This window comes from Mus caroli, unplaced genomic scaffold, assembly GCF_978045245.1.
Source record: "Mus caroli unplaced genomic scaffold, Mus_caroli_1 scaffold_13, whole genome shotgun sequence".
Classification (NCBI taxonomy): domain Eukaryota; kingdom Metazoa; phylum Chordata; class Mammalia; order Rodentia; family Muridae; genus Mus; species Mus caroli.
This window is the reverse complement of record NW_028227268.1, coordinates 47,884,437-47,903,204: the sequence shown is the minus strand read 5'-3', so window position 1 is coordinate 47,903,204 and position 18,768 is coordinate 47,884,437. Positions and strand designations below refer to the sequence as shown.

At 43.6% G+C, this 18,768-nt stretch overlaps 1 protein-coding gene and 1 non-coding gene across 4 annotated transcripts in view; both read left to right on the top strand.

Annotated features, from left to right (window-relative positions):
• Nucleotides 1-3,584: 3,584 nt before the first annotated feature.
• Mettl16 (methyltransferase 16, RNA N6-adenosine) overlaps nt 3,585-18,768 on the top strand; it is a 50,169-nt gene continuing 34,985 nt past the window's right edge. The window contains exons 1-3 of one of the 3 annotated variants that reach the window (XM_029483855.2): nt 3,585-3,621; nt 6,225-6,511; nt 8,558-8,685. In XM_029483855.2, the coding sequence (XP_029339715.1) occupies nt 8,558-8,685 (128 nt within the window). In that variant the 5' untranslated portion in view covers nt 3,585-3,621; nt 6,225-6,511. Of the gene's footprint in view, nt 3,622-5,822; nt 6,512-8,557; nt 8,686-18,768 lie in introns of those variants that run through there. The other 2 variants (XM_021176308.2, XM_085829823.1) reach the window with 2 other exon arrangements.
• On the top strand, nt 14,416-14,557 carry LOC115032679 (small nucleolar RNA SNORA48). The gene has a single exon (XR_003838308.1). It is a non-coding gene; the product is annotated as a small nucleolar RNA SNORA48 (small nucleolar RNA).

Below are 18,768 nucleotides of genomic sequence, written 5' to 3'. Positions count from 1 at the left end.
CTGGTTTATGTGGTGCTGAGGATGGCCTCTCCCGTACTATCAGCCAAGCTACAGTCCCAGCCCCAGAATGTGTGCATTGCTTGCGACCCATGACCTGAAGAGACTGGAGAGAAAGGAGAACGTACACAGGATTGTACAGGCCCTGCTTAACCCTGTCCTCTGAGGCTCTAAGTTAGTCACCAGTTAGCTCATTCTTCCTGCCTGGCAGGTAAACAATGGGTGACATCATGGACATGGTGAGCCAAGTGATGGTGGACCTGATGAATGTGAGGCTTTGTCTATGGGGAAGAGAGGAATCCTCTGTAGCTGATTAAGTCATCAGTTCTCAAAGTGCGATTCTGGGATCAGCAAATCTCACCACTGCTTGATAAGAATGCAGTTTGGCTGGGTGCGGCTTTGATCCCAGCACTCCGGCGGTAGTGAGTTCGAGGCCAGCCAGAGTTACATAATAAGACATGTCTCTCACTCCCACACACACACACACACACACACAAAACAAAAAAGAAGGAATTTGATTTGTTTGATCCTACCCCAGAGCTACTGCAATAACATCTGAGACCAGGGCTGACACGGTTAACCTGACAGGGTTAAACTCAAATCTGATGACTGTACTCTTTTGTGTAATTTCTTTATTATGTGTTTAACTTGATTGCAACTTTGTGTATGTGTGTCTATGTGTGCGTGCATGAGCACACATGCATGTGTCAGGGGTAGGTAGCTAAGGTGAGTATAGGGAGGTCAGAAAACAACTTGGTGCAGATAGTTCTGCCTCCTTCCACCCTTACATGGGCTTCAGGCTTTTACAGCAAATACTTTACTTTCCTGTGCTTGGCTATCCTCTAAGCCAAGTAACCACCGTCTTTGGGAGTTCATCTCTGCCCCCTGCAGGATTCTCCCAGCTGGGCTTGTGGATAGCCGTACACCTCCACCTGGAAGGATGGGGAAGGGTCATGAGACCCTGGCTTGAGTCTCCTCCAGACCTCCCTGTCACTTGTATGCAACAAGTGATGGTTGTGCCTTATTGTGTGTGGGCTCCAGGAGAAGCCGGGACACTGTGGGTGGAGGATGCTCCATCTTTTCCTTATGAGACAGTGCTTGGGGCTGGAGAGATGGCTCAGAGGTTAAGAGCACTGACTGTTCTTCCGGAGGTCCTGAGTTCAAATCCCAGCAACCACATGGTGGCTCACAACCATCTGTAATGGGGTCTGATGCCCTCTTCTGGTGTGTCTGAAGACAGCTACAGTGTGCTCACATACATGAGACAGCGCTCATCCCTGGGATGAGATGCTTTCTGTAATTCAGGGTTGTCATGAATTCACTATGCAGCCCAGGCTGACCTTGAACTTGAGGTTTTCCTGCCTCTGCCTCCAGAATTCTGGGATTACAGGTATGAACCATTGAGCCTGTCTTTAAGATACTTTTTAAAAAAGATTTATTCACTTATTTTATATATATATGAGTATACCATTACTCTCTTCAGACACACCAGAAGAGGGCATCAGACAGATGGTTGTGAGCCACCATGTGGTTGCTGGGAATTGAACTCAGGACCTCTTGAAGAGCAGTCAGTGCTCTTAACCGCTGAGCCATCACTCCAGCCTGAAGATGATTTTTTGAAATTACATTTATTTATTTATTTAGGGCTTGGAGAAGGTACTACAGTGCATGTGTGTAGGTCAGAGGACAACTTCTAGGAGTCCATTCTCTTTTTTTCCCCCATGTCAGTCCTGGGAACTGAACTCAAGTTGTCAGGCTGGATTGCAAGGGCCTCAATCCTTTGAGCCATCTTGCTGGGCTCTTGGGACAAGTTTTTAATTAATTAATTACTTTTTTTTTTTTTTTTTGAGATAGGATTTCTCTGTGTAGCCCTGGCTGTGCTGGGATTAAAGGTGCCACCAGTACCCTGTTCCTGATGAGTTTTTAAATTTTCTGTTATCCCATATTTTATTTCCTTGTCTCCAAATGCCTATTAGACAACAAGATCAAGTACAGAGTTCAGTTCTCTAGAGGGTGCAGGAAAAGCACCTGAGTCCAAAGCAGCCTTTCTTGCTATTTTTTAAAATACTGAAATATGTAGCCCAAAGGATACATGGTATGTATGCATAGATCATAGGCCGATTAACAGACAGCTATGAGTCTAATACTGAAGACCATGAGCACAACCAATGCTCTAGAGCCCTTGTTCCCTGCCTTAAACACCATTCTGAATTGGTTCCATAACCTTTGCTTTTCTTTATATTTTTCACACATACACACTATTTCCCAAGCAGCAAGTTTTTCTACTTTGATCATTTTGTAATTTAACATAAATGAATTTATTGTAGAATTTGTTTCTAAGCTTTATCCATGTAGTATGTATGTGTTCATTCATTTGAGCATTCTATTGTTCTGTTGTACCACAATTTATCTACCTGTCCAAAGGTATGAGTATCTTTATGGATTTTTTTTTGTTTTTTTGTTTTGTTTTGTTTTTTTTTTAGCTTGATCAGTACTGCTAAGAGCATCCTGGATCTTTGGGCTTCCCTGAGCCCATGGGTAAGAGTTGTCTCTCAGCCAGCACTCGGGGGGAAGCAGAGGCAGAGGCAGGCGGATTTCTGAGTTCGAGGCCAGCCTGGTCTACAAAGTGAGTTCTAGGACAGTCAGGCCATACAAAGAAACCCTGTCTCGAAAAAAACCAAAAAAAAAAAAAAAAAAAAAAAAAAAAAAAGAGTTGTCTCTCTGGTATACACACACACACACACACACATATATGTATGTGTATGTATATATATATTCATGTATATACCCTGGAATGGGATTATGGGGGGCAATTACTTTTCAGAGCAGATAGACTGATGCTTCCAGCAGTGTTCCTGTTGCAACATTTACTCCTACGGTCTTGGTGTCCCTTCCACCTCCCACAGCATCCCTAATTTTGGCTATCTCTGCTGGTGACCCTGGGGCAGCTCTTTCTCAGTCAGAGCCTCGACCTTTAAATGCCCTATTGAATCTGTAGAGGTGGTTTTCTGTGCCCCAGTATCTCTAACTGAACAACAGTGAGTACCCAGGACTGAAGGGAATGTCAGTCATGAGGTCTTCTCATGTGTCCATCAGAGCTACAGGATCTTTCTGTGGATTTGGTACTTCTGCTCCACCCCAAAGCCTTGTCTCCTGGGCTGACAGAAGATACCTAATTCATTTTTCCCCATCCTCCTCCCTCCCCATGGCCTTTCCTGCTTCTCAAGTGAACACGGTTGCCTCTACTCTCTGTCTGTGGTTCTTGACGTGTGGTCTACATGACAGAAACAGTTACCCAGAGAGTAGCTCTGTCAGAGTCTGATAGGATGCTGGGAGCAGAGCGCATTCTCAGACGCTCTCATGCGGACTCAGGACTCTCAGGGCTGCTGCTCTGGAGATTTCTGCATAATGAGTTCCCCAGGTGACACGCGCACATTCCGATTTGGGAGCTGCTGCTTTGGGGATTGTTAGAACAGAAGCCAGGCCAAGGTCATCTCCAGGCAGTTTCAGTCACCCTCCCAACAGCTCTTCCAAGAATGAGACAACCTCTATCTACTGCTGTTGCCTCTCCTAGGGCAATAAGGACAGAGAAACTGAAAAGACCTGATTGTCAATACAAGCCTGGTCAGTTATAAAGTGGGAACATTTCCCAATGGAATACATTTTTTTTTCTCCTGAGACAGGGTTTCTCTCTGTGTGTAGCCCTGGTTGTTGTCCTGGAACTTGCTCAGTTGACCAGGCTGTCCTTGAACTCACAGAGATCCATCTACCTTTGCTTCCAAGTGTTGGTATTATAGGTGTGTGCTACCATTGCCTAACTTATTTCTCTTTTAAATCTTTTTAAACATTTATTTTAGGGGCTGAAGAGATGCTCAGCAGTGAAGAGCACTGGCTGCTTTTCTAGAGAACTCCAGGTTCAATTTTTAGCACCTGAATTGCAGTTTGCAACTGTCTGTAATGCCAGTTCCAAGGCGGATCCCACACCCTCTTCTGGCCTTCGGGAGTATTGCATGCATGTGGTGTACAGACAAATGCAGCAAACATCCATAGATACAAAAGTAATAGACAAAATACTCAAAAATATTTTTAAAAAAGTTATCATTTTCTTTTTTTTTTCGAGACAGGGCTTCTCTGTGTAGCTCTGGCTGTTCTGGAACTCACTCTGTAGTCCAGGCTGGCCTTGAACTCAGAAATCTACCTGTCCCTGCCTCTCAAGTGTTGGGACTAAAGGTGTATGCCACCACACCCAGTTTATCATTTTCATTTATGTGTGCAGGTTTTTGGCTGCATGTATTTCTGTGCATCACTTGTGTGCCAGAGACAATGGGCCCCATGCAGCTGGAATTACAGACAGGTCTGAGCTGCCCCATGGGTCCTGGAAATTGACACTGGGTCCTTTGGAAGAGCAGACAGTGCTCTTAACTGTGGAGCCATCTCTGCAGCCCCATTTTTCTAAAATATCTATGTTATTTTGAATTAGGTGTGTGTCTCTGTGTTCTGGTATACGCATGTGAGTATGGTATCTGAGGAGGCAAGAAGAGGGTGTCAGATACCCTGGAATGTCAGATACCCTGGAGTGTCAGATACCCTGGAGTGTCAGATACCCTGGAGTGTCAGATACCCTGGAGTGTCAGATACCCTGGAGTGTCAGATACCCTGGAGTGTCAGATACCCTGGAGTGTGAGTTATAGGTGACTGTGAGCCACCTACCCACATCCACAAATCTATCAGTTTTTTTTTTTTTTTCAAATCTTCAGTTACAAAAATCTTTAAACACTAACTTGTGTGAGTGTATGGAATGAATAGGTGTGTGTGTACACATTTGTGGAAACCAGAAGAGGCCATGGGTTGGCCTCTATCGTTGTCTCCCGACTCCTTTGAGGCAAAGTCTGTCTGTGAGCGTGTGGCTTATGCTTTTTCTTTTCTTTAACCAGTAAGCCCCAGGTGTGCCTTGCTCCTTATGTGGAGACTGGAGTCCAAATTCTGGTCTTCATGATTGTCCATCAAGCGTCTCAACAGCCCACATTTTATGGCTATGCTAATCTATCTACCCATAAATCTATACATCTATCTACCCATAAATCTATACATCTATCTACTCATAAGTCTATACATCTATATATCTATCTACCCATAAATCTATACATCTATCTATCTATCTACCTATCTATGTCTTTTTTGTGGTGTTAGTTTACACAGGCCTTTGCATTCTACCACTGATCTAGTGGTACACTGCCGCTTTGGCTTTTTGAGCAAGGTCTCATGTAGCCCAGGGTGGCCTGGAACTTGATAGACAGTAGAGGATGAACTCATACTCCAGCTTCAATATCCCAAATGCTTGGATTTACAGGCCTATAACACCATACTTAGGGTTAAATAAAGGAAAAATTGGGGGTAGGGCAATTGGGGGGTATTAGCATAAAGTAGCCAAGGTCAATGTGGTCTTGGTCTTGTGACCAAGTGAGTTCCAGGACAGCCAGGGCTCTACAGAGAAACCCTGTCTTAAACAAACAAACAAACAAAAGCCAGGATTTTATTCTTTTGCTTCGTGAGTCCAGATTCAATGCTTTTTTAGCCAAATCAGTTTCTTTAAAAAATTAAAAAGAGGTTTACCTTTATGTGTATGGCTGTTTGCCTGCATGTTCGTGCACCACGTGCACGCGTACCTTCCAGAGGGCACTTAGGGACTAGAGTTACATCTGGTTTGGAGTCACCACATTGGGGCTGGGACTCGAACCTGGGTCTTTTGTTAGGGTAGCCATTTCCCTGTCCCCTACCCCGCCCAAAACAGTTTCTAAGTACCAGTTATTTACCCATCTCACAGGTTTATCTGTAACTACTGTGTCATCACACAGATTTGCTGTGCAGTTAAGTGTTAATTGCCATCAAACCCATCTAGCCTTCCTATTTCCTGTCAAGACTAGATTTAGTACTATTTAGTAAGGCTGGGGAGTGCTGAAGAAAGCTACATTCAAAACAAAAGAAAACAAACGTTTACAGCTTGGTGAGGTATCTCATCCCTGTAATCCCAGCACCCAGAAAGGCCAGGGGAGGAGGGTGGTTCCAAATTCCTGGCCGGGCTCCATCACATAGCTGCATGCCAGCGGACTATTGAGCTCGTCTCTCCAACCGCTAACCCAAGAAGACTCCGAGCCGACCACACCCCCAAACCTGGTTGAAAACACGCCGCCGTCTCCAAGTATCGCGACAGTTTCTTCTTTCTTTAGGCTAGGTCAAAAGTCTCGCGAGAGTAGCCTGTCCAGTCACGGCGCGGATTGGCTGCGCAAGATGGCGGCGCGCTTGGAGCGTAGCATCTGCGTTTCCAGGAGCTTGGCTGTGTGAGTGGTGTGGGCTTGGTGATTGCGGGCCCGTCTGCACTCCGTCCGCCTGTTCCATTGGCCTGCGAGGTGCGTGGTTCAAAAATCTCTTATCCGGTTGCGCACAAGGATCGCCTAAGAAGCGGCTCACCTGCTTTTCTCCTCTGGTTCTCGGATCCTTGGGGGCTTACCGCTAGGTCAGAAGCCGGGGACCCGGGCGGGTGTGCGCGAAGGCCGGCGGTAGGTGGGAGGAGCTGGAGGAGAGATGGCCTCGTCCCCCGCCTAGGCCGAAACCCAGGGGAAGAAGGCGTGGATGAGCCGGGGAAGTGGCGGAGGAGAAGTCAAGTTTGTGAGGTGGGGGCGTGAAGAGAAAACGGAAGAGTTGGGGTCTAGGTGGGAGACATCTGTTGAGTTTTCTGTTCCTCCTAAAAACTTAAAAAAACAAACCCACAAAACAGTTTGTAGGTGTAGGTGTTCTGCCAGCCTGTACGTCTGTGCAGCACGTGCACAGTGCAGGCGGAGGCCAGAAGAGGATTGTGTCATGGCACTAGGTGAGCAGCCATACGGGTGCTGGGAATCGAGTCCTGGTCCTTTGGAAGACCTTGAACGCTGGTCTGTCTCTATTGCCTCCATAGTTTGATATCATAAAAGCCAAATTTAGAGTATCCTATAAGCTTCTGTTTTAGAAGAAATGATGTGTGAAGAGATAAAGGCCAAGAAAAAACCCAGGAAACATGAAGTTTTAAAGAGGAAAGAAGGCTGGCCTAGAGGCCTTTTGGGTTTTGGACTCGCTCCGATGAGCCTCTTTTTGTTATTGTTGAGACTCAACTGGGCTGCCCATTCAGAAAGAGAATCCTGTGTGTGTCTCACACAGATGGAAAGTATTTCATAGTCGTTTCCTTTATTTCCTTTGGTGTTGATGACTGAGCCCAGGGCCTTGCACATGCTAGGCACATGCTCGGTCACTTGGAGCTAGATCTCCTAGTGACTTCATGTTCTTCCCAGTCAACCAACAGTTGAGTGACTCCCCTTACAGCCCTATTTTGAGTATTGGGGTACCGCAGGGAACTCATGAAGTTTACTGGTAGGGAAGGTTTTTTTTTTTTTTTTTTTTAATTAAAGCAAATGTGTGGGGAATGTCAAGTGAGTAAACTTCAAAGACAGAAGTGGGCAGGAGGCTGGAGAGATGGCTCAGTGGTTAAGAGCACTGACTCTTCTTCCTAAGGTCCTGAGTTCAATTCCCAGCAACCACATGGTGGTTCATGACCAGATATCTGTAATGGGGTCTTATGCCCACTTCTGCTGTGTCTGAAGACAGCTACAGTGTACTCATATACAAAAAATAAATAAAAGCTTAAAAAAAAAAGAAAAAGTGTGCGTTCCAGTCACTGAATGTTTTAGTGACTTGTTCAAGAAAGATATTAATAAGGTGGCATGTGACCAAAGGCTTAAAGGTGGGGATATGTTCAGTGTCTGTACACTTCAGTGGGGAGCGTAAGCCATGCCAACTGAGTGGCAGCAAGTGCCAGTCCAGTGTGGTGGTGCAAGCTGGAATCACAGCGCTCTGAGGACATGGGATTCTAGACTAGCCTTGCCTACAGAATGAGTTCCCAGTGAGCCTGGGCTACTGGAGACCTTGTCTAACAGCAATAAGAACAAAAAGACAAGAACAATAGTCCTGGGCAATGGCTCTTAGGCCAGTGTGGGAGGAAGAGAGTGGACTGGTGCTAGCAGACATTCACTTCACTTTGAGGAATAGGGTGGCTAGGCAGATAGAAATCCAGAAGTTAGTCATCTCGGGTGTAGCAGTCCTTGATAGAGCACATGTGAGATACTGTGTTAAATTCCCAGTTGAAAAAAATTTTTTTTAACAAAAGTTAAAGAATCAAATGGAGTGACTTTGTTGAGTATGTCTGTTATGACCTGAATGGATAGTGTAGAAAAATGAATTGAATTGGCCAAGATTGTAATTGAACTTGGGTCACATGTTCAGAGTACGTGCCTGTAAACTCTGTCCTCTTTCATGTGCTGCAGAGCCCTAGTGCATCAGTATCTCTTGGACTTGTTAGAGGAGGGCCTTTCTTTTTGTCCAGCATTACATGGAAGAAAACCATTACCCTCTGATATTCTTGGGGCCTGGGGACTGCCCTTGGTTTATGGCCCACCCCCCCTCATGCTTTTGGTACTAAATATGCTGGTTTCCTCTTTATCTTTCTTAAATCTCTTCTTCCCTCTCTTTAAAGATGGCTCTAAGCAAATCAATGCATGCAAGAAATAGATACAAGGACAAACCACCTGACTTCGCATATCTGGCATCTAAATATCCAGATTTTAAGCAGCATATTCAGATAAATCTGAATGGGAGAGTAAGGTAGGTAACTCATTAGTTATTAATCTGTGTCATTCGAGTATGGTCTGGATGGATGTGATGTGGCAGGAGGCAAGCTGAACTAACAGAAGACCTGAATGTAGCCGTATACATCTCATGAGAAGTCTCGTGTGACTTTGGACAAATGGATTTATCCACCTTGGGGGGTCGATTTTTTTACATCTAATAAATGAGAAAATTGGAAAGTCTCTTGATGGCTAACTTCCTGCTTCTGCAACAGAGACGCCAGTGTAACCCAGGCTAGGATTGTGCTTTGTGTGATTCAGTGCTTGGTTAATGTCACCGTCACTGACATTGAGGACAGTGCTAACCAGAATGCTAAAACTTCTGCCAAGGATGTAGCTCAGTTGATGCAGTTGACCTGGCATTCATGGAGCCCTATCTATATCCCTGAATAAACCAGGTGTGGTGGAGCACACAGCTGTGAGGCCAGCCCTTGGGAGGTGGAGGCAGGAGGATCAGTTCAAGGGAATCCTTGGCTACATACTGAGTTTGAGGCTATACTGGGTTATTTGAGACTTTCAAAACCAAAGAAGGCAGAAATTATGATAATATTAAGAATGTGAGAAAATGCCGGACGTGGTGGCTCATGCCTTTAATCCCAGCACTCGGGAGGCAGAGGCAGGCGGATTTCTGAGTTCAAGGCCAGCCTGGTCTACAGAGTGAGTTCCAGGACAGCCAGGGCTACACAAAGAAACCCTGTCTCGAAAAACCAAAAAAAAAAAAAAAAAAAAAAAAAAAAAAAAAAAAAGAATGTGAGAAAATAAGTGTGTTATACCTGAGATTACCGATGCACATAAGACCATGCCAGGCTTGTCAACAAGTAATCTTAACCCACCCCAACATCTTTGTTCAGTCTTTTGTTTCAGTTGTGTATCAGCTGACTTCCTGCTACTGTAGCAAATAGCAATCATCTTGGGAAGAGAGAAGGCTGCACTGGCTCATTGTGCTCTAAGAGAAAGTGACTTTGTTGCTGAGGAACAGTTCATAACTTAGGCCTGGGAACCAGAAGAGAAGGGACAGAACCCTGCCCCTTTGGAGCCATGCCCTTAATGACTGAAGACACAAGGTCCTAATGCTTCCCAGTTGTGCGAAGCTGGGGACTGAACCTTTGTGCTTTTTTAATCTTTTGAGTTCAAGGCCAGCTTGGTCTACAGAGTGAGCTCCATGACATAGCTTCATGAATGCTGTACTGAAACCCTGTCTCAAAAAAATAAAAACAAAAAAGCAAACACACAAAAAAAGCAATTGATAGTTCTGAATGTTTATATTGGGGTTCTGGCATCAGCAGACATTTATGTATTTAAATTTGGTATTTATGACTAAAGAGTCCTCAGGAGCTGGAGAGATGGTTCAATGGTTGGAGCACTGGCTGCTTTTTCCAGAAGACCTGGGTTGGATTCCCTACACCTGTATGTTGGTTCACAATTGTCTGTAAACCCACCTCTGGCACTGCATGGGTGTAGTTTAGACATACATACAGATAAAATGTCCATACATAAAATAAAGGAAAGGAATAGTCCTGTGTCAGGGAAAGTTATTCTTGCATTTATTTGTGCGTTGGTGGTGAGTAGGCTTTGTGCTTGCCATATTGAAGTCAGAGGACAACTTGCCAGAAGTTGGTCTCTCCTACCACATGGCTTCCTGGGATGGAACTGAGATCTTTTTGGTCAGGTTTGGTGGCAAACTCCTTTATCTTTCTGCCACCTTAAAATTCAGTCTTTTATTTTATTTTTTAAAGCATTTTTATATGGATGGGTGTTTTGCTTACAAATATGTCTGCACCACATGTGTATCTGGCACCCATGGCAGTCAGAAGAGCATCTGGCATCAGATCCCTTAGCTAGAGTTTCAGACAGTTGTGAGCTGCCATGTGGGTGCTAAAAGTTGAACCAGGGTCCCTCTGGAGGAGAAGTCAGTGCTCTTTTTTTTTTTTTTAATAGATTTATTTATTATTATATGTGCATACACTGTTGCTGTCTTCAGACACACCAGAAGAGGTGTCAGATCTCATTATGGGTGGTTGTGAGCCGCGATGTGGCTGCTGGGATTTGAACCCAGGACTTTCGGAAGAGCAGTCAGTGCTCTTACCTGCTGAGCCATCTTGCCAGCCCCGAAGCCAATGCTCTTAACCCCTGAGCCATTTCTCCTGCCCCCCTTAATGGTTTGTATGATTTTAATGCTATTGTGAATAGAGCTTATATGTATTAGTAAAGCTTACTTTTGGGTGGCAACTGCATTGTTTTCTATATATAAGTCCCTCTCTTATCTGCCGTCATTAGGCTACCATCAGTAGCTGTACATTTGACAACAAATGGAGAAAATCACTAACATGCCTTTTACTGCTTTGTTTACTATGTTTGTTTTAGAATTGATTATTAGGTGTGTTCGTATGATGGAAGTTGAGAGGACAGCTTGGTGGAGTTGGTTCTCTCCTTCCATCTCTGTGTGCTCTGGGGAGCAAACCCAGGTTGTCAGGAGCTTTGCCCGAGGAGTTGTTCTCTGGCCCCAGATCTTTTAAGTTAGCTGTGTCTCTGTCATTATTTTCCTTCCCTCATGAGACAGCGTCTCTCTGTGTACCCCTGGCTGTCCTGGAACTTGTACTATACTATAGACCAGGCTGGCCTCCAACTCAGAGATCTTCCTGCCTCTGCCTCCTGAGTGCTGGGTTAAAGGAATGTGCCACCATTACCTGGCTAGCTTGCCATTTAATTGTGTTAAAGAAAGAGTGTCTTTGATGAGGCTGGTATTCCTTTTAGCACCTCTAATAACGACAGACTTCACATCAGTGCTGTTGTCTCTTGCGAGCACTTAAAATTCAAAATTAGTAGCTCTGCTTTCCAAATTTCTTCCTATGGATTTTCCAGTTTCAGTTCTTCAAAACTGATTATAGAAAAAGCCTCCCACCTCCGTTAGGCAGGTGGTGACAGAGGCAGGCAAATCTCTGAGTTCAAGGCCAGCCTGGTCTACAGAACGAGTTCCAGGACAGCCAGGGCTACACAGAGAAACACTGTCTTCAAAAGCCAAAAAAAGGAAGGAAGGAAGGTGGCCCTCCTTCCTTTTCATAGGATAGTGTATCGATCATGGGCTCCTTATATTGCTTAATAAACTCAGTAGATGGCTTTAATTTTTTTTTTTTTGCCTTAAATATGCTCCCACATAACTAGTTTTTACAATTGAATCTGGGTTAAAAAGAATGTTTTTTTTTTCATTTCTTTAGATTCTGCCCTGACAACATAGTCTTTAACTTGCACTGAATTTAGCACCATGTTTTGGCATATACTGCCTTTTCAGATAATAGTCTGTAAATGTATACAAATCCCCTCCAAATTTATCAGAGTGAGTGCCTTACTATTTGCCTCACTAGGGGTGTGTGTGTGTGTGTGTGATATCCCTCTACTTTTTGTTTAACAGTCTTCTTTACTTCATAAATCTTTTTCACTCTGTATGGGGGAAGAAGAGAAGGGGCATTTGGACTTGCTGTGTAGCCCAGGCTAGTATTAAACTAGCAATTATTCTGCCCCAGTATCTTGAATCCTGAAATTACATATGTATCTGTCTATTCTTACTCATTTATTCACTCACTCATTCATTCACTTATTTATTTTAGCCCTGACTGGTTTCAAATTCACAGAGACCTGCCTGCCTCTGCCATTGCCTCCTAAGTAGTGGATTAAAAGTATGTGCCATCATGCCCAGCTCTGTATGTACCCTCTGTACGTAAGCAAATCATACGGTCAGAATTGAATTTAAAGAGATACATTTTCTTTTTCATTTGTTTTATGTGTGCACGTGCCTGACCTTAGTATACATGTGTGTGCTATGTGTGTGCAGGAGCCTCCAAAGGTCAGAATAGGGCATTGGATCCCTAGGTACTGGAGTAAGTTATAGATGATTGTGAGCCACCAGCATGGAATTGAACCTGGGTCCTCTACAAGGACACTTAGTGCTCTTAACTGCTGAGCCATTTCTCTAGGTCATAAACAGATACCTTCTTGGAACGTTGTAGAGAATGGATTGCAGAGTATTAAGAAAACTAGACAAAATGATTTTAGTATCCCAGATTAAGTATATTAGTGGGCTATCTAGGTGAAGGCAATAAATGAAACTCACAGAAATTCCCAAGTACAACTAGCTATATGTGGTAGAAATTAGGAAGAGAAGAGCCAGGTGTGGAGCTTGAGGGAAGGTGGGTGGTAGTGCCATTAACAAGAGTATAGACCAATGGATAAGCTGATTTTAGGAAGATATTTTCAGTTGGGCATATAGGATCTGAGGGCCTTGGACTACCTGTGTGGAATATTTAATAGGCAGTGGACAATGAGTTCAAAGAAAGAGGCACAGTGGTTGTGGGATCATTTTTTGCTGAAGGCGGAAGAGAAGTGAAGCAGGAGTACAGTGTATAGGAAACAGATGCAGTGGGTATGGAGAACCGTGCGGAGATGTGGATATATCTGAGAGTAATTGAGAAGTAACAGACAGAAAGAAAGAAAGACAGCAAAGAACATTGAGGGGCCGGAGAGTTGACTGGTGGATAAAGGGGCCTGAGGACCTGAGTGTAATTGCCAGTGTTCCACATGGTGGAAGGAGAGTAAGCTCCCAAGCTCCCACAGATTGTCTTTTGACCTCCACATGAACATTGTGGCACATGCACACAGTCAATATTTAAAAGCATTATGTAGCATTTTAATTATTTATACATGTAATTCTTCATATTGAGGAGCCTGAAAACAGTTGCTTAATTTGTGATGTAGGGCTTAAATTATAAAGGGTTTTATGCTTGTGAGGCAAGCATTCTGCCACTGAGCTATTCCCCAATCCTGGGTAACATACCTGTGTGTGTGTGTGTGTGTGTGTGTGTGTGTGTGTGTGTGTGAGAGAGAGAGAGAGAGAGAGAGAGAGAGAGAGAGAGAGAGAATTTTGTAGGTGTTTTTGTTTGTTTTCAAGATAGAATTTCAGGTGTGCATTGTTGTGAAAGTCAAGCAGTGTGGAGTGCTGATAGTGAGTGTTTCACGTTTTCTCATGGAAATCTGTACGTTTGTATTACACTTTGAATTGGACTTTTAGTTTTTTCTTCCTTTTTGGAGACTGGTTTTCTCTGTGTAGCCTTGGCTGTGCTTGAACCAGGTCTGCAGAGATCCTTCTTATGCTTTTTGAGTGCTGGGCCTAAAGGCATGCAACACCACCACCTGGCTCAAAGTTGATTTAAAAATAAATTATTTATGGGCCTGGAGAGATTGCTTCAGTGGTTAAGAGCACGTTTGCTGCTCTTACAGAGGACTTGGATTTGGTTCCCAGCACCTACTTGGTAGCTTACAGCTACCAAGTCTAACTGTAACTTCAGATGATCTAATACCTCCTTTTGGTGTCTGAGGGCACTGTATACGTGTGGTACAGTCATGTCCGCAGGAAAACACCCATACACATGAAACAAAAAAATTTTGTAAACTAAGAGTATTTATTATCTTTAATCATTTGTGTGTGTGTGTGTGTGTGCCTGTACTTGAGTGCAGTCAGGTGCCACGGAATGTGTGAAGATCAGACAGGAACTAGTGGGAGTCTGTTTACTCTGTCTAGCATGTGGGTTCTGGGGTTCAAACTCAAATTGTTAGACTTGGCAGCACCTGACTTTATATGCTGAGCCATCTTGCTAGTCCTTCAAAGTGTCTATTTTATAATAGGTGTCTATTTTACAATAGATATAAAGAACGTCCTCCCTGGCAGTGGGCAAAGAGACACCTTGTTGGTGGTGTTGCTCTTATCAGTCAGCGGCAGAACAGACAACAGTCCTTCACTCTTCCTAGCTTGATGCCTCATTTGGTGGCCAAAGCTGTTTCATGCCTGGGGCACATAAAAATTTTTTAAAAAAACTTTCACAGAGGAAAGCAAATATGGGTGTAAAAAGAAGACATGGCTGTTGTTAATGTTTTTTCTTAAGTTTATTTACTGTTGTATATGAGTGTGTATGTTTGTGTGACATGGTGTATATATGTAGGTCACAGAACTTTGAGGAGTTGACTAACTCCTCTGTGGCATCCAGGGATTGGATCAGGCTTGTGTGGCCACCTTTTACTCTATCTCCGGTGAATGGGGAGCTGAGGATAGGGCACTCAGGGAGACTGTTTTCTCTAAAAATGACCATATTTGCTTTTGGTTATCTGATATATTTACTTACCGTTTTAATTTTTATTAGTGTGCTTGTGTGTGATGTGTGAGTGTTTGCAGGGGATTCTGTGGCATGGACACATTTACTTATTTAGGTTTTTCGAGACAGGGTTTCTCTGTGTAGCCCTGGCTGTCCTGGAACTCACTCTGTAGACCAGGCTGGCGGTGAACTCAGAAATCCTCCTGCCTCTGCCTCTGCCTCCCGAGTGCTGGGATTAAAGGCATGCGCCACCATTCCTGGCAGACACTTTTTTTTTAAAGGCAAGAGGATGGACACATACACTGAAGACAGGCTTGCTTTTTAAATGTCTACTAGCTTTGTAAATTTTTGTTTAATTTTATTTTTTATGTTTATACCTGTGTGTATGTCTATACCACATGTGTTCTGGAGGACAGAAGAGAGCTCAGATCTCCTGGACCTGGAGCTTCAGACAGTTGTGAACTGCCATGTGGGTGCTGGGACTCAAACCCAGGTGCTTGGAAGAGCAGCCAGTGCTCTTAGCTACTGAGCCGTCTCCAGCCCCTCCAGAGGACAGCAGATGAGAGTCAGTTCTTTTCCCCCATCACTGGTTGTGTGAAATTGAACTAGGTCATCAGGCTTGTGTGACAGATGCTTTCACTTGCTGAGCTATCTTGCTGGACTGTTTTTACAGGAAAAAGAACACACAGTTAATTATATGCTTCATGCATAGGACTGTCAGTTTGGCCTGTGCTGAAGGGGTCTGCTATGTGTAGGTATAGGACTGAGATGGCCACTGTTGACAATATGATGCTTGTCTCTGCTCTTTCCTGTATCCCTCACTGCTTTGTTATAATGATATCAAACTGCTGCAATTTAATTTTAGGTTTTGTTTTTCATAGTACCCAACTCCATAGCAATAGCCTGCTGTTTATGTGAGCTCTGTTAGTTGATCTTGAACATAGATGAGATTAAAAACAAATTTTTGTTTTTAAACTAAAGACCGACAGTGAAGGTGGGTTGTAACTGGTCACCAGTGTTCTAGCATCTCGTCGATGATCCAGTGATGGAGAACAGTGTTGCAGCAGGGCTGACAGCTTTGGTGTTTTTTGACACATTTGAGCTCAACTTCTTTGGTATTAGAATTATTGTTAGGTCATCCTTGTAGAGTGGAAATGCGTATTCTCAAACTCATTTCTAGAGACGATAACAAATAAAGTACTCATTTGTAGCCAGGTAGGAATCATTCTGGGGAAGCCAGGAGCCCGTTGACAATAGGCTGTTTTGTGAAGCTGCATGTGTTAAAGAAACAAGAAAGACTGGTGGGATGAATAAATGCTAATTTTCACGTGAGAGCTAATTTTAGTTCCTAGGCCTCCCTGTGATCTTGGAGATGAGAATAAAAAAGAACTTGCCTGTGCTCAGGATTTGCAGTGTCCCAGGGTGCTAACGTGACCTAGATATTTAAGCAGTGAAGTTGTGTGACTCGACTTTGCCCTACAAAATATTTCCAACACTTGGACTAATGTCTGCCTTTTCTTAGAACTAAAAAAGGAACACTCAGTTTTGTTAATAGAGTCTTAGAGTCAGCTTTCATAGTTTCCACTTACTCCCTTCACTCTTCTTCTCTCTGCTTCATATACAGTGATTTTGGTGATAGGTTCTGTGCTTTCATTTATTAGAATGGGGAGGGGGAGAGAGAGAGAGAGAGAGAGAGAGAGAGAGAGAGAGAGAGAGAGAGAGAGTGTGTGTGTGTGTGTGTGTGTGTGTGTGTGTGTGTGTGTAGGATTGCTGTTGGGAGGCAGTCTTGCTCTATACCTCTCCCTGCTTCACATTCACCCTGAAGTTCTGGATGGCCTTGACCTTGCAAAGATCTTTCTGTCTCTGACTCATAATTGTTGAGAAAGCAGGTATATCCTTCCATGCCTGACAGTAGATTTTGTGCAGTTGAGGATCAAACCCAGTGTTCCTGTGCACACTCCGTGAATGCTGTACCATGAGCTATACATACCTAACCCAGCATATTTGTATTGCAGGGGGAGGTCAGAGAGACAGGGGGCACTTTTTAATAATTTAATTTTTTTGAAATTATATAAAATGTCATCATTTCCCTCTTTCTTCTCCCATGCACCTCTTGTTCTCTCACAACTTCATGGCTTCTTTCTCTTTAATAGTGGTTGTTGTTGTTGTTGGTGGTGGATGTGTGTGTGCTATTTTTGAGACAGAACTTTATGGACTTCTGATCTTCCTGCCTTCTCCTCCCAAGTGCTGAGATTATGGGGATTCACCACCATGCCCAATTTAATGTGGTCCTAGGAGTCAGTCTAACGCAGGGTTTTGTTATAATATTTTCACTTCTATTTTTTTCCTTTGCAACAGGCAGGGTCTCACTATGTAGCTTTGTCTGGCCTGTACCTTACTGTGGATCAGGTTGGCCTCAAACTCAAGAGATCTGCCCACCTCTGCCTCCCCAGTTGATGGGATTAAAGGTATGTGCCTGTTAGAAAATGGAAAATTTTAAATACACCATTTAGACGACTTAATGGGAGAAATTACAGAAAGTCATCAGCCCTAGGTAGTGTAATGGTCCTATGGCCTGTGTGGGAAGGGGTTGGGATTGAGAAGCTAGGCCAGGCAGTAAAGTGCTTACTGCACAAACATGGTGGGTGGCCTTAGTTTCCTCCCCAGTACCATTGTGAAAGCCTGGTGCACTGGTGTATTCCTATAATCCTAGTGCTTGAGAGGCAGAGAGGGAGGATTCCTGGTGCTTGAACTCTAGGTTTCTGGTGAACCTGGAAGAGTGGTAGCCATCTGGCATAGTGCTATATTAGAGCATGGTCCCTTACTGGCTGCTCAGCCATGAATTAAGTTTGTTTCTGTCCACAGATATAAAGACCTTGTGTCATTTATTTAATATTTCTTTCCCTGAATTGTTATTTTGAAAGCTATTCCTGGTAAATTCCCTAGATTTGTAACTCTGGGTTTTCACGGCTGGGCTGCAGAGTATCATTGAGAAGTTGTAAGGCGGTAACTAAGTCACTGTTTATGCTCTTGAGAAAATGCTTTCACACTTTGTTTTGGAAGGAGCTTCTAGGTTATTAGGTTCCTTTAATTTCTAAAATTCTACATTTGAGAATTTAAGACTTTACACATAATATGATGGGATATTAGATTAGGCAGTGTATTGGAATAGGATATGAATATGTTTATTATTTTACTTGAATATAGATTTCTTCGGTGTGTAGGATTGATTTTTATTTTTGGTTTTTCGAGACAGGGGGTTTTTTTGAGACAGGGTTTCTCTGTGTAGCCCTGGCTGTCCTGGAACTCAACTCTGCAGACCAGGCTGGCCTCGAACTCAGAAATCCACCTGCCTCAGCCTCCCAAGTGCTGGGACTAAAGGTGTGTGTCACTACTCCCCAATTTTATTTCTGTCATTGAAGACGATGACGTTAGCCCACCCTTTTAATAAACTTGATTGGTTCCATAGGAGTAAAATAGAATATTTTGTTAAGTTTTTTGTTTTTGTTTTTAGAGATAAGGTTTCTTTTACATGGTCTGGCTGGGCTCTGGAACTCAGTATGTAGACCAGGCTGGCCTCAAAACTAACAGGCCTGTTTCTGCTTCCTAAGTAGGGAGAGTAAAGGTGTGTGCCACCACGCTTGGCCACTACTATTACTGAACACTATTATGCTGGTTTTGTTTTTGTTTTTGTTTTTTTTAAGGCAGAGTTTCCCTGTGTACTTTTGACTCTACTGGAATTTACTCTGTAGACCAGGCTGGCCTCGAACTCAGAGATCCACCTGCCTCTGCCTCCCAAGTGCTGGAATCAAAGGTGTTCCCAAAATGACCTGGCCATTTCTTCCCCCATTTTTGAGTGTCTTTTTGAAGAATATGTTAGTGTCAATGATGTTGATGATAGCTAAAAAAACAAAAACAAA